Source organism: Rhamphochromis sp. 'chilingali' (genome assembly GCF_963969265.1).
Source record: "Rhamphochromis sp. 'chilingali' genome assembly, chromosome: 8".
Lineage (NCBI taxonomy): Eukaryota > Metazoa > Chordata > Actinopteri > Cichliformes > Cichlidae > Rhamphochromis > Rhamphochromis sp. 'chilingali'.
In genome coordinates this window covers 17,215,661-17,229,592 of record NC_137935.1, presented here as the reverse complement: position 1 = coordinate 17,229,592, position 13,932 = coordinate 17,215,661, and the positions used below count along the sequence as shown (strand labels likewise).

At 41.1% G+C, this 13,932-nt stretch overlaps 1 protein-coding gene across 1 annotated transcript in view; it reads right to left on the bottom strand.

Moving 5' to 3' along the window:
• Nucleotides 1–757: 757 nt before the first annotated feature.
• Nucleotides 758–13,932, bottom strand: part of ppp1r37 (protein phosphatase 1, regulatory subunit 37) — a 46,093-nt gene continuing 32,918 nt past the window's right edge. Inside the window, exons 6-13 of the mRNA XM_080890047.1 lie at nt 11,274–11,424; nt 10,935–11,090; nt 9,322–9,434; nt 6,587–6,728; nt 6,316–6,482; nt 4,014–5,652; nt 3,813–3,890; nt 758–2,705 (exon numbers count right to left, since the gene is read on the bottom strand). Coding sequence (XP_080746173.1) covers nt 3,814–3,890; nt 4,014–5,652; nt 6,316–6,482; nt 6,587–6,728; nt 9,322–9,434; nt 10,935–11,090; nt 11,274–11,424 — 2,445 coding nt within the window. The 3' untranslated portion in view covers nt 758–2,705; nt 3,813. The remainder of the gene's footprint in view (nt 2,706–3,812; nt 3,891–4,013; nt 5,653–6,315; nt 6,483–6,586; nt 6,729–9,321; nt 9,435–10,934; nt 11,091–11,273; nt 11,425–13,932) is intronic.

Genomic DNA, 13,932 nt, shown 5'->3' with positions numbered 1-13,932 from the left:
AGAGTAAAATGCATGGATGTGTCAGTGCGTTTGGTCACACAGTATTTTAGTCCTGGTCAAGTTCTTAACATGGGGATCTTTGCTCAATAAGTTGCTATGGTCTACTGTAAAATTGTCTTATCTGAAAACAAATAAATTAAGCATCCAAAGCAAAAAGCAGAGGACTGTCTTAAGATCTTTCATTTTTGGAGCGTCTTCAGGTTGGGTATCACTGGTCTAAAGTGACTCAAATGTAGAGATGTCTCATGTATAAGTCCGATTTCTGTTAGTTGGAGCAAAAGGTGTGTGTGTGTGTGTGTGTGTGTGTGTGTGTGTGTGTGTGTGTGTGTTAATCAGAATTTGAGAACAGCCTGACAAGCTTGAAAAGTGTGCATGCAACTTGAAACTATGTGTAAAAAACAAAAACAAAAACCACATTAATGACACAGCATCCGACGTTCAAGTAACATCGTTATCAGTGACAGGCTTTGGTTTAACGTGCCTGCGAGGAGCCGCTCAGCAGTGCAGAAAACAAGCCAAAAAGAACAAAAGAGCAACAGCACATTTCTTTCCTTTCAGAGGAGCCGTAATCATGTCAGTGCTGCTTGCTGCACTTCTTAACACCATTTTAATTGCCGTTACTGCAACATATTGAGCCTGGTCTGTTATTACATTATTTGTAACCCAAAACTTCATCCAAATCATTCTTGCTGTCATTCATGCATTCGTGTGCAGCTCCAAGTGGAGTATTTTCCATTGAAACATACATTCAGTCATATTATTAGTTATTACATGCATTTATTTGAGGAACAAATTTTGCCATACATAACTTTGTGATTACCAGCACAGTTTAATTAAGTTAACAAATTATTCTTTAAAAAAAAGAAAAATCTAAAATTAAAGCATTACAAACAGTGGGAGCAAACTATCGTTTGGGTGTAGAAGAGCAGGAAGGTTGAATGCTGCTCCGTCGGCAGGAAAAGAAATCCAACCTGCCGGTATCTGCTTCAGGGAGGAATTATCAAAGTAGAGATACCGTCCAACTGCCCTGCTCTGAAAAACTATGGTCAGGAGTTGGATTTTTACAGACATCAGCACGTGATTCTGCTCAGACTGTGATCTCCTTTGGGCCTGTGGGGAAACAGCCATCACTGCCCCCTTGTGGCCACAGATTCACACAGCAGCGCAGCTTTAAAATATGTTGCCTCTTATGCCCACCGCTTCTTTGTTTTGCTGTTACCGTTTCTAATCATTCAATCTTATTTACCCTTCCTCTCATTTTTATTAGAGCCCCTCCCCCCTCAAAAAACAAAAGAAAAACTAAATATTTCCCCTAGTGTGATATGATATATACATCAAAAACTTTAAAGCAAACCCCTAATCAGAAGAAAGGAAAGGAAAATGGGGGGGTGGGGGGGTGGGGGTCAAATAAATCAGAGTGCTCATAAAATAAATATAAAGTAATTGATTTCTCAAAACAGCCAAACAAAAAACCTGGACACCTGCCCCCTTAGGAAAAAAATCAAAACAACACTGAATCTGAAGTGGTGAGACTGAAGGCAACATGATGAGGAGCGAGAACATAGGGGAGAGATGGCACGAAGTGCCAGTGGAAGACTGAGGGACCGGAGGAAAAGAGCGGGGAGATGACGACTGAGACCAGGCTGTTTTTCCTTACACTTTCACACAACAAAGATCAATCGAATAAAGCAATCACTGAGCTGCAGAGAATCAAAGGAAAAACTGATTTTTGCCCCGTATCGCCCAGAAATAAATCAACCAAAATCAGACGTATACATTTCTGATATTCACTAAAGTTTTCTTTTCTTTTCAGCGGGGAACAAATCACCGACTCGGTGAACTCTAAAAAGCATTTTTATTGTAGCAGAAGCGAGCGGGAGACGGTTGCAGCTCCTCCGCGTCAGATCTGAAAGGTCTGAGCGGTGGTGGGAACGCCGATTCCTGAGGGGCCAAAGTGAGTACAGGAGGAGAAAACAAACAGGAGAGGTCACTTTGGCAGAAGTCCCTTAGAGTTTAAAGGAGGGAGTGGGAGACACGCACACAGAAAATGTTGACACTTAAACAGACACGTTAACAACTTCAGCTTCTGTGGATATAAAAGCCTTAAAGAGCGACCTACTCCAACCTCAAGTGTTTAAGCCAGCAGGTCTGATGGGCAGGGTCTACCACTGTTCTTTTGTCTTCTGTCACTTCACATCATCTGTTATTGTCTTTGTGTATGTATGTTACAAAAAATCCTTTTAATTACTTTTTTTTTTTTTTTAATCATTGTGGAGACCTACAGAAGAGCGCAAGGAGCTGTGAGGAAGGTCCGTCTTTGGTTAGTGTTTCATCCTCTCTCTTTTGTCCCCACACTTCTCTTCATGTAAAGATTGCGGCTGACAAAATGTAGTGACAACAGGTTGAACTTTATTTCTCTCCCCCTCATTTCGCATATTCAATGTGCATGTGTGTTTCAGTGGTTGGGTGTAGTGTGGATGTGGAGGGTCTCCTTATGTCACAACTGAGCTCCACAGGCAAATCTTGCCCTTCAAGTCTTTTCCATTATTTGTTTGTATCTTCCTGTACAGAGCTGCGAGTTTAACACTGGGTCTTCTGTCCTTTATGAGAATGCTGTGTTGGAGGTTATGACAAAAACTTGAAGGGCAACCAGTCACGTAGCAAAGCCAGACAACTTATGCTGTTTTCACCTGTCCCGACAGTCCCTGTGGAAGCAGGAGAGAGGAGATAAACGTTTTAGAAACTGAACTTTGATCCGAACCACGTTTAAATATTTCATTAACCACACCATGAAGCTGTATTCATGTACACACCAGAAAATGGTCCATTTCACAATCATTTGCACTACAGAATATACTCTTTGTGGTTCAGTGGAGGAAATGTGAGCAAGATATACTTGTATATAAATCCACTTGGCCTTCACATATCAGCACAATCCAGCACCCCACACACACACACACTCTTATTACCAGTGAGCTGGCAGGCTAATGTCCGACTACAGAGCTGCCCCTCTGTTACACAAGTGTTTGAAAAGCTGCAGAGCATGTATGAAAACATCTTAACACTTCTCTTTGATACAAGCATTGCAACTAGTATGTATCATTTGTTCCTAGGCTACATGGATGATGACATTTAACACCTATTGTTTGCCCTATATAAGATCTGATTTATGACTGGATGTTATTGGTCATATGAGATTTAAGATTGTGCTGTTTCATTGTCTGATGAAGAGCAGACACTTGTGTTTTGCATCATTAATGTCATTATCTGCACATTTGGTCATTTTATTGCGTTTTAAGTTGTGAGAAATAAACTGTAAACTGAAATATTAAAAGAGCAGAAGCAGAAAACACAAAGTGCCTTTTCTGTCATTTTCGTGCTGTTTTTCTACCAGAAGGAGAATGTGCATAGAACGTGCTACATATTAGCACCAGCTTAACACTTTCCAGAAGCAGGTTCTGTAGCATTTTCTGCAAAGGGTTCTCACGTTATGGTTGGTCTTCATCAGTTGCATACTTTAGAGAATAAGGCTCGAACAAGTACACAAATATTTGTTTTCTAGCCACTAGAGCCGGATGAAGTCTCATGAAGGGCAGCTTTGAAATCCGGCCAATCAGAACTGACTGGGCTCTTTAGGTTTAAAGTAACTGAGGCTGACATGAGGGGCTGTTAGAGGGCAGGCAGAGACTCGTGTTTATTTGCTGATTAGCACAAACAGGAATTATGTTTTTTTTATAAGTTATAATGCAACAAAGTAGTATTGCTTCAAGCACACTCTGCAGCAGATTAATAGTGTGATAAATGCTCTATACCTCACGGTGCATCTCTCCCAGTCTCCAAACTGGCTTCCAGCAGCAGTTCCTCCAGGTCCTGTCCACAGCTGACACTCACTACACGAGTGACACATAAGAGACTTTAAAACAACCTTTCCACAACAACAACAACAAAAAAAAAAAATCTACTGAATGCGACCTGATTTAAAAAACATGACATCAGTGTTCACACATTCTCACCGTGCTCCATCACACAGCTGCCAGGCTTGGGGCTTTCAGTGTCGAGAAGATGGAGGGAGAACTCAGGTTTCAGGCCATTGGGCAGAGCAGCACCGAGCACCTCCCCTTCTAGAGCCTCAGCAAAACTCTCTCCCTCGTCTGCAGAGCTCTCGTCAGCCGATTCCTCCCTTTCAACCGGTGGATTTATTTGAGTGATGGCTTCAGGCCAAGATGAGGTGGGGTTAGGACTTTGTGTTGCATCTCCTGTTTGAGGATTTGACTCCTGTGCTCCACCCTGAGTGACAGCTGGTGCCTGCAGATCAGTGTGGACAGAGGGGAAAGACTCTGCTTCCTGTTCATGTGCCTCTGGTTGTTGCTTTGGCCTTGGCTCCTCTTGGTTTGGCTGTTCTGTCTCTGCTAAACTGAGTTTTTCATTTTCTGGTAAGCTGACTAATATTTCCTGCTTCTCTTTCTGTAGAAGCGTCTCCTGTGTTTGGTGTGGTAAGCAGGCCTCCTCTGCCGCAGTTACTACATCATTTGGTAGCTGTTGCAGTCCAGATGTTAACAGTTCCTGCTGTGTAGGTAAACTAGTCTGGGGTGGATTCAGTTCCTCTGACTGTTCACGCTCTCGGGGTATCACCTGCCAATCATTTCCTACAGGACCTTTCGCCTCCTCTTCCTTTTTGTTTCCTTCTACACAAAGAGGCTCAGGTTGGGGGCTTTTAGGGCTCTCTGTTACCTGGTCTGATGAGGAATTTAAAGGCGGAGCTGGTGACTGTAGACTTGGATCTGTGTTTTCAGTTGTAGACTGTGGCTCTAGTTTGCAGGTCTGTGGAGTATTTAGTGCTAAAGGACTCTGCTCTGTCATTTTAGAGTCTGTCAAAAGAGCAGGTGAGTTCTCCTTCATTTCCTCCTGTGTCAGTTGGGTTTGTGTAGGTGTCTGAATTGTACACAGGGGTTGTGTCTGCTGTGTTGTGTCTGCAGGAGTCTTTGAGGGCTCTTTAGACTGGCTGGGAACAGCAGGCACACTTAACTGGAGCTGATGCTGTTCAGGGGGGCTCTCCACCCGGGTCACCATGAAAATCTTATGACCCCTCCCAGGGCTTGAGACGGATATGCAACGTCCAGGAGATGGAGGTGTGCCCGGAGGAGCTGTAGATTCTGTGACGGTGACAGAAATTACGCTTGACCCTTTGGACGGTGAGGCTGAGGATGTATGTGAGGCACTGAGTTGAGACTGTGCAACCCCTGGATGGGTATGAGTAGCAGTCTGGTTTGAGAGAGTGGAGGAGTTTGAAGTGGAAGATTTTGTTACCACCTCGCTTTCCTCCTCGTCCTCAGTGTCAGAGTCAGACTCCAGATGAGTCTGGGGAACATCTGAGTCAGAGCTCGCTCCTGACTGCCTGCTTGTCTGCGTTTCATTTCCTGCCGTTTCATCGTCTTTATCCTCTACGTCACCTCTCTCCTCTGATGCTGATTCATGCTCCTCCTCTTCCTCCTCCTCTTCTTGCTCTTGCTCTGTGGCAATTTCAGCCATAGAGGCAGACTGCTTCATCTTCTGCTCATTATCCTCTTTTTCTTTAGCAAGGATGAAATTCCTCTTACAACCATTCTGGATCTCAGCCAGCAGGGCACGCTGTGTCTCAATAAAGCTCTTTACCTAAGAGACAAAAAAATCAAAAAATACAAAAAACACATTTCTAATATGCAAAACCGTCACTGTAACAGGGCCTTACTTCTTTCATTTGTTTTAGCAAGAAGTATGTTCTTTCACAACACAATCTTTTTTCTTTTTTTTTTAAAAGGATGGCATCGTGCTGGCATAACAGATGGAGAAGATCATAAGTACCTCTCCCCAGAAAAAAGACGATTGTACTTTTGTTGGGGATTAACTAACAACTGAGATCTGTTGCCTATTGGGTATTTATCAGAGCAGTGCACATATCATATCATAATATCAGCATGGCTCATCAATTTCTTTTACAGTTTTTGGACAGGAGAAGTATTTGGCACCGTCCAACAAGCCACACTAAGCTATACCTAAACTGTAAATACCTGTATTAGGTTTTGGTCTTCTCACTGGAATTGCTGAAAATGAGTCATTTTATATACACTGAAAACATCACCTCCTCTCCTTATGAAGTTAAGGGGGCTTCGAAATCCAGGGAAAATATTGGCAAAGTACAAAGGCACCTAATTTCAACCCAACAAACACATTTGTACACAGCTGAAATGGGATAATGCTGCAGAAATATTTGGACTATGTTCAACCATCTCCTTCCTGTCCTCTCTACCCTTTACCATTTCTTATTCACATACTCACAGTTTCTTTCTTGGGCTCCCGGTCAAGGTCGAGACGCAGCAGAGAGGTGTTAACCTTCAGGGCAAGAGACAGGGCCATGAGGCCACCTGTTTTAATCTCATTCTCTCGAAGGTCCAGGCGCAGCAGTCTGGGGCTCTCAGCAATGAATTCGGCCACAGCCACAGCTCCTAGAGCACACAACAACAGGAGGCCAGTCAAAAATGCCAAAATCCAACACACACGCACACACCAGAAAAAACTACAGCTGAGGAACAAATACATCATTTCCTACCTTCACAGGACAGCTTGGTGGAAGCAAGGCCCAGCCTGAGCACAGAGCGGTTGGCGATCAGCCCGTCTTTCAGCTTGTGGACTCCTTCGTTACCCACCGAATTATGGCCGAGGTTCAGAGTCTCCAGACTCTGTGTGCATGGCTGAGAGGAACAATATTTAAATTACAAGTGGAAATAATAATGAATAACATAATCACAGTGTTTTGCTGTGTTTTTTAACAGTACAGGAATAAGTACAGAAGTACAGTACAGAATGTCTATTCTTATTTAATACACTTAATGTACAGAATTCACCTGCTTGCTGCATACATGCTACATACATGCACATTCACATAATGTACATAATATATAATGTTCTTCCTCTCTCCCCCCTTTTGCACAAGTTTAGGAGCGTGTCAGGTTACATTTCACAGTGTGTTATACTTGTATAACTACGCATGTGATGAATAAAGAACCTTGAACTTGAATAAGCTTTGTACATCTAGTGTAATTTTAGAAATGTCAAAAAATAAGCAACGTTGTACTTTATGCAGGATTCAATGCCTACATGAAGTGTTTACAGAAAGTCATTCTCTTTAAGTATCATTGAGATTTGTTTTAAAGGTCTCATCCCCAAGTAGGCAGTTTTGATATTACTTACTATTTACTCATCCATTAAGAGTATTTATTAAGATCATTCCTGTTAGCTAGTGCTAAAACGTCAAATGCCCATTTAAATGAGTGAGCACCAAGCCGTGCTGCTTTTACATTTTTGGGCAACATTATCATTTCATAACATTTTAGCAGCCAAGTAAACTGTGGTCAAATCCAGGGCTGTGAATGATTAGCCAAAACAATCAAAGGTTCTTTTTTATCTGTGAGAATTGAAATTTTAGGACATTTTGTTTGAACAAAACAAACAAACAAAAACAAAAACCAACAGACACATTTATTGGAAAAATCTCAGAAATACTGGTTTAAGTAATCGAAAGGCAAAGACCACCACAGGTTATAAAAATAAGTGAATCCCTCTTATAATTATTAACATGTGTGGTTTAAGCATAGTTATCTGCCACATTAGGTTTGATGATAAATTTTTAACCCATTTTACATTATTGCATTTCCTTTTCATGTAGCTTAAAGTAAATCCTGTTTTTATCTAAAAAAGTTTGCTTACAATAACAATTTGTTGAAAAGTTGTCTCACAATGCAATCACACTGAACCTAAGAATCAAATAAAACCGATGGCTTTATGTACAAGATACAGGTATGGGTCTATGTAACAAATACAGTAACTGTGATATATACAAATCAGGGCCATTGCACCTCCTGTGGGCCCAAGTTCCAAAATTCCAGGCTTCAGAAAATGTAGCCAGTTGGCCAATGACACCACTGGTGCAAGAAGCTTTAAACAGAGCTGCACACTCTACTGTATGCAATGGAAAACAGCACTTGTCTCCAATAAGATATCCTTATTTTGGACTTATCAAACAGTGTCATGTAATGCAAGTTGCCTTTTTGTCCACATAACAAACACGTCCACTTTAAAGACCATTAACATTGAACCTCAGTTTGATAAAGCATGAAACCTGGATGTTGTCATTCTGATGCTGCCAGTTACGTGGGTCCAGAAGGAAGCGTCTCTATGGCTACGGTAGCTTTTATGTATCACATGATGGGAGCTGGCTATTAAAATGAAATTCAAAAACTACATCATAGGTTAAAAATGACAAACAGTGAAGCGTAACTGCAGCCCTGCCCATAATGAACATAACTACACCAAGTCAACAAAATTAACCAAATCTCATTAATCACCATCAATAAACTGGAAGTAATGAGATCAACAAATGTACTGCAGTGGATTCATGCAGTCATTTATGTTATGTTAGTTTTTTCTTTTTTAATATACCCAATGGTTTGCAACAAGACCTCTGACCACTACATACAAACAGAAAAAAGGCAGTTATCTGTCCTTGACAAGGCTGAAGATGGAATGACTCATCAGAGTCTGTAGTACTAACACAATAAAAAGATGGAAGGAAAGGACACTGAGAGGAACAGATAATGACATTCAATCCCTCAATGACAGATGTGCGACTTCAGCAATGGATTATCTGTAACTAACCACTATGAATTTATTCCAGGTTGAACTGGAAATGGCACGACCAGGACATGAGATCACATTATTCACTTAGTGAAATACGTCAACACAAAATGTCAGGTGTATTAATGACAAGTTTATGCGGAAATGTCCAGTCAAATCAGACGTCATAGCACCTGTTTGCACAGCACACTAACACACCAGCTACACACCTGTCTAAAGTAATTGAACAGCAGTTTCCAAAAGGATATGCAAGTATGAATGCCCATGAGGAAAATAAACAGAGTTCTAAGTCTTATTTGTCCAGACATTAAGGAGTGTGAAACATAGCCTGTGCAACCTGAGGAGAAACTGGAAACCCCCAACCTTGCTACGTCTGCTTCAAGCAGGGTCCTGGATGTGACTCACCATTATTCCAGTAAAGATGACATGCTTTATGGGTAAAATGTATTACAATAGCAGACTTCTATTCGGATCACTTATCTGACAGAGTTTAAAAAAAAAAAAAAAAAAAAAAAAAAAAAAAAATTGCCTTCCAGGTGCTTTTTTCTTTTCTTCTTTTTCTAAGTTTACACACATAGGCTGTTAAAACCTTCAATCAATGTGCCTGACTTCACTGTGACCAAGTGTGTGTATCTGTTTGTGTGTGTATACCAGTGCAGCAGCAAGGTAGCCCATGCCATTATGCGTGAGCTGGTTGTTCCATAGCACCAACGTGACGAGGCCTTTCCTCTGTTCTTTTAGTCCCTCACACACATAGGCCAGACCTGCACAGAAACACACACAGACCGAGTTCTGATGAGCATCTAGAAGATTACTGTAATGTTGATGAAGTGCAGTGGAAAAAACTTTAGCAACTGTAAACTGTAAAGCCCATATTAATATCCCTATGCATTGTCACAACTTCTATTGATATAAAGAAGACACATTTGAGGATTTTTAGGACCCCTTTAATGTCACTTTAAATGAAATCTAAAAGTGAACATGCAACAGAAATACAAAATATATTTCTTCTGCATAAATACATTTGCTTTAGCTTAAAACGAACAGTAAGGAAAATGGTTAAGTAAAAAACAAGCCAAAAAAAAAAAACCCCACACCATTTAGCCAGAAAATGAAATCGGCAGCATCAACATGGTATGATTTTTAATTTGAGAAGTAGATAAAAATGAAATGGTTATGAAAAATAATATTCCAGTGTTTCCTCAATCTGTGGGCCAGTGCCAGGACAAAGTAACAGGAATTATTATTAACAGTAAACAGTAATAACAACATATTATTATTATTATCACTACTACTACTATTGTTGTTCCTATCGTTAATATTATAATTCCTTTTTTTTTTCTAAAGACAGAAGTGACAACATATCTAATTAGCCTATTGTTACCATTAACCACTAAGATACATGTAATTATTGCCTTGAAGGCCTGAAGTGTTAGTCAGACTACAAGGGAAAAATAGAGTTCATTATGTTATGACTAACGAGTGGTTCAGCTAATATCTGCCCCCTTAAGTTATTATTATAGTAGACTTAATCATCAATCGCTGTATGTACACCAACTGCAACAACAGTGATTCAGTGCTCCCCAAAATACTGCAGTCTTAAAGTATGCAGTAGCATTATGGTGCCTAAATGTGTAGCAGGAGTAAAAATAACATTTTTGCACAGTGCTGTAACTAAAACATTTCAAGTAACTGAAGATCCTTAGGCCACCCTGTGTGTGAGACCATGTACTTCTTATAGCTTTCATGGCAAGGTTTTTCCTTAATAAAACCAATCTCGCCAGCCACTAAAGCCATTTTGTCTTATCCGAAAGGACACTCACCAGGATTGTTTCTTTAAGTGGAGTTTCATTTAATTTTCATTTAATCAGGCTAAAATCAGTATATGTATGTTAAAGCTCGCAGCTGCCTTAATATGAAGATACTTCTGTTCAATACCTAATGTTATTTTACTGGTTTGTGTATTAGCTTTCACTTGTTTGCACTGCTTTAATTTTGTATTATTTAGCATTTTGTGTTTGCCTGCTTTTGGTTTTACTGCTCGTTATACAAATTTTTAATATCTGAATATGATCTACTTCTTTTATGTTGCCCCTTTGCTGAGACTGAAGGATTTTTAAAAAAGTTTCAGTGAAACAATATTATGGTACATAGAGCAAACAAATCTAACAACAAATACCACCCCGATGAAACAAAACTGTAAATAAATAAATAAATAATGATGGTACTTGTTACTGTGTCAGAGCACTATTACTGCTTCTTACCAGAGTCCAGGATGTGATTATTACGTAGGTCCAGGATCTGAATGTTGTAGTTAAACTTGAGCAAATTGCCAAGTTGGGCTGAGTCCTGCAGGCCATTGAGCTTGTTGTCAGCAAGGTACAACTCCCGGAGGTTCATATTCATCTTCAGAGCTGTAGCTGTATCAGTGAGATGAAAAACAAAAGAAAAGTGAGGGAAGAAAAGGTGAAGAGGTTAAAGAAAACGGTAAAAGGAATAATAATTTTATGTTTAATCAGATAAAAAGCTTCTCTGAAGGTGAAATAAAGCTCCACTTGCTATTGTACATCCTCTGTCACGCCCTAGTACTTTGGCTGACTTACCCAATAACATGAGTGGTCTGCCAGAGAGGCCAGCGTTCTCCAGATGGAGGACTGCCAGGCTGCCACTGATCCTGAGCGCTCGTGCTACAAAGGGAGCCGAGTGGTCCAGTAGGGGAGTGTTACGGGCATCAAGATACTGCAGAGAGCTCGTCTGAGGGGGAAACACCAACAGAGGTGCAAATTATTGGCTATACAACATAAACATCCCCAAGCCCAAAACAATCCACATTACTGTGATGAAAACAATCACAGCATGCCTCTTGGAATGAAATAAAATCCTAGTGCAAAGGCCAAGCAGGATAAATATGTAAGTGACTGAGTAAAATAGCCAAAACACACAGAAACATGCAAACTTTTAGTGGAACTGCTTTGATTTTAATTGAAGCCAACATAAAGGCAATGAGAAGTAGTGTTGTTATTTATGTAACCCGAGGCAGATCTCAGGGATTGAAGGACATGCACTTGCCGAAGCATTTGTTAATTCGATTCCATTTACTTCATTGAAATGAGTTATGAGTTTTCATTGATAATGTTCAAGCTGTGCAGCATTGCTTCATAAATCAGACGGTCATTGCTCGGAGACAGGGAATGCCTTTTGGTCCAAGCACTGATCAAATGCCAAAGAAGTTTCCCACACATAGTTTTGATTACAGTAAGACCGTTGTACACAGTTACCACATAATCACTGACTGTGATTAAGAATGTGGTGTTTTTCCCTCTAGGATTAAATTAATGACCCAAATGGAAAATAAAAACAAATGAGTAGGCCACAATAATAATAAAGAGTGCAAAGTAATTTGTTACTCTGCAGACAGTTTGCATACAGAACAGATCCACAGAAGATAGCCCTCCACTCTGTGATGAGCCACCTGGAGCAGCAGCAACGCTACATCCGAATGCTCTTAGTGGATTACAGCTCAGCTTTTAATACAATCATTCTGGATATTCTCATCACAAAACTGGTCACTCTTGGCCTCCTCCCTCTCACGTGTGCCTGGATAAAGGACTTTCTCACTAACTGGCCCCAGACTGTAAGACTCGGCCCTCATCTCTCCTCCACTCGCATGCTGGGCACTGGCTCCCACAGGGCTGTGTGCTGAGCCCCCTCCTGTATTGCCTCTGGACCCAGGACTGCAGTTCGACCCACAACAGAAACCTCATCATCAAGTTTGTTGATGACACCACGGCAGTTGGACTCATCTCAAAGGGAGACGAGGCAGCCTACAGAGAGGAAGTCCTGAAGTTGGCAGCATGGTGTTCAGAGAACAACCTGGCAGTGATCACCAAGAAAACCAAAGAGGTCACTGTCGACTTCAGGAGGCACAGCACTGACTTAGCTCCCCTATACATCAAAGGTGAGTGTGGGGGGGGGGTCCACACCTTACGGTTTTCAGAGTCCTCATCTCCACTGACATCTCCTGAACAGACAACATCACAGCGGCTGTCAAGAAGGCATCAGCTGCACTTCCTGATGGTCCTCGGGAAGTACAAACTGGACTCCAACCTGCTGCTGACCTACCGCTCGTCCATTGAGAGTCTGCTGACATACTGCATCACAGTATGATACGGTAGCTGCACTAAGGTGAATAGAGTGAGGTTTCAGAGTGTAGTCAAGGCAGCACAGAAGATCACAGGATGCCCTCTCCCCTCCCTGATGGACATTTATTTCTCACGCTTCCTCAGCAGAGCAACAAACATCATCAAGGGCAGTTCCCACCCTGGTTTTGACCTGTTCAACCTGGTTCCCTCAGGGAAGCGCTACAGGTGCATAAGCACAAAGACTATCAGACTCAAGAATACTTTCTTCCCAAAACTCCTTCAACTCACACATGCACTGACAACACAGTTCCACCACCCAATCCAAGGACTTCCCTCTATACACAGACTACATAACTACCATTACCAATACTTAATTTTTGTGCAATACCCCAGACTGTAAATATATCACACTATTTTTCCCCCCGATTCGTATATTTTATATTTTTGAATACTGCTCATATGTATACAGTGCTGCAGAACCCCCCTTTCTTTTCCCACATGTCTGCACTGAGTGGGAGATGCTCAGTATCTTATTGTACATGTGCACAGTGACAATAAATTGCATTCTATTCTATCCTATTAGTGCTGTTCACCGCAGTACACCGAGCCAACCTAACACACAAAAATCTCTGCTTTTTCATAAAAGTTTGAATAGTTTGGGAGGTTTTTTTGGGTTATGAGTCACACTTACGACAAAAAACAAACCAACAAACAAACGAAAGAACAGTAACCAGTAACTCCACATAGTTTGCTTTGATTAAACAACAGCTGTTCACATCAATGTGTTTTCTCTCATGTGCTGCTGTCGTCCTTATATATCAGTGTGTTTAGCCGTTAGTGATTTGAATTCTTAATAGTAATAAGTGATGACTGACGTCAAAGGGTGACTTATGTTTGCAGCAGCACTGACGATGACAGGTCAGAGATAAGAAACAATACAGAATCTTGGTCTTTTCCCCCTAGACACAAAGCAATGACTAACACAACACAAGTAAGCAACAGTTTGAGCTTCAGCCTGAAGAGCTTTCTCACTAAAAACAAAGCCTTTTTACATTTTTCAATCACTTGTGTAAATTGTCTTCAGTGACTTTTCTGAGGACAGATCTTATTTCTTTCAGTC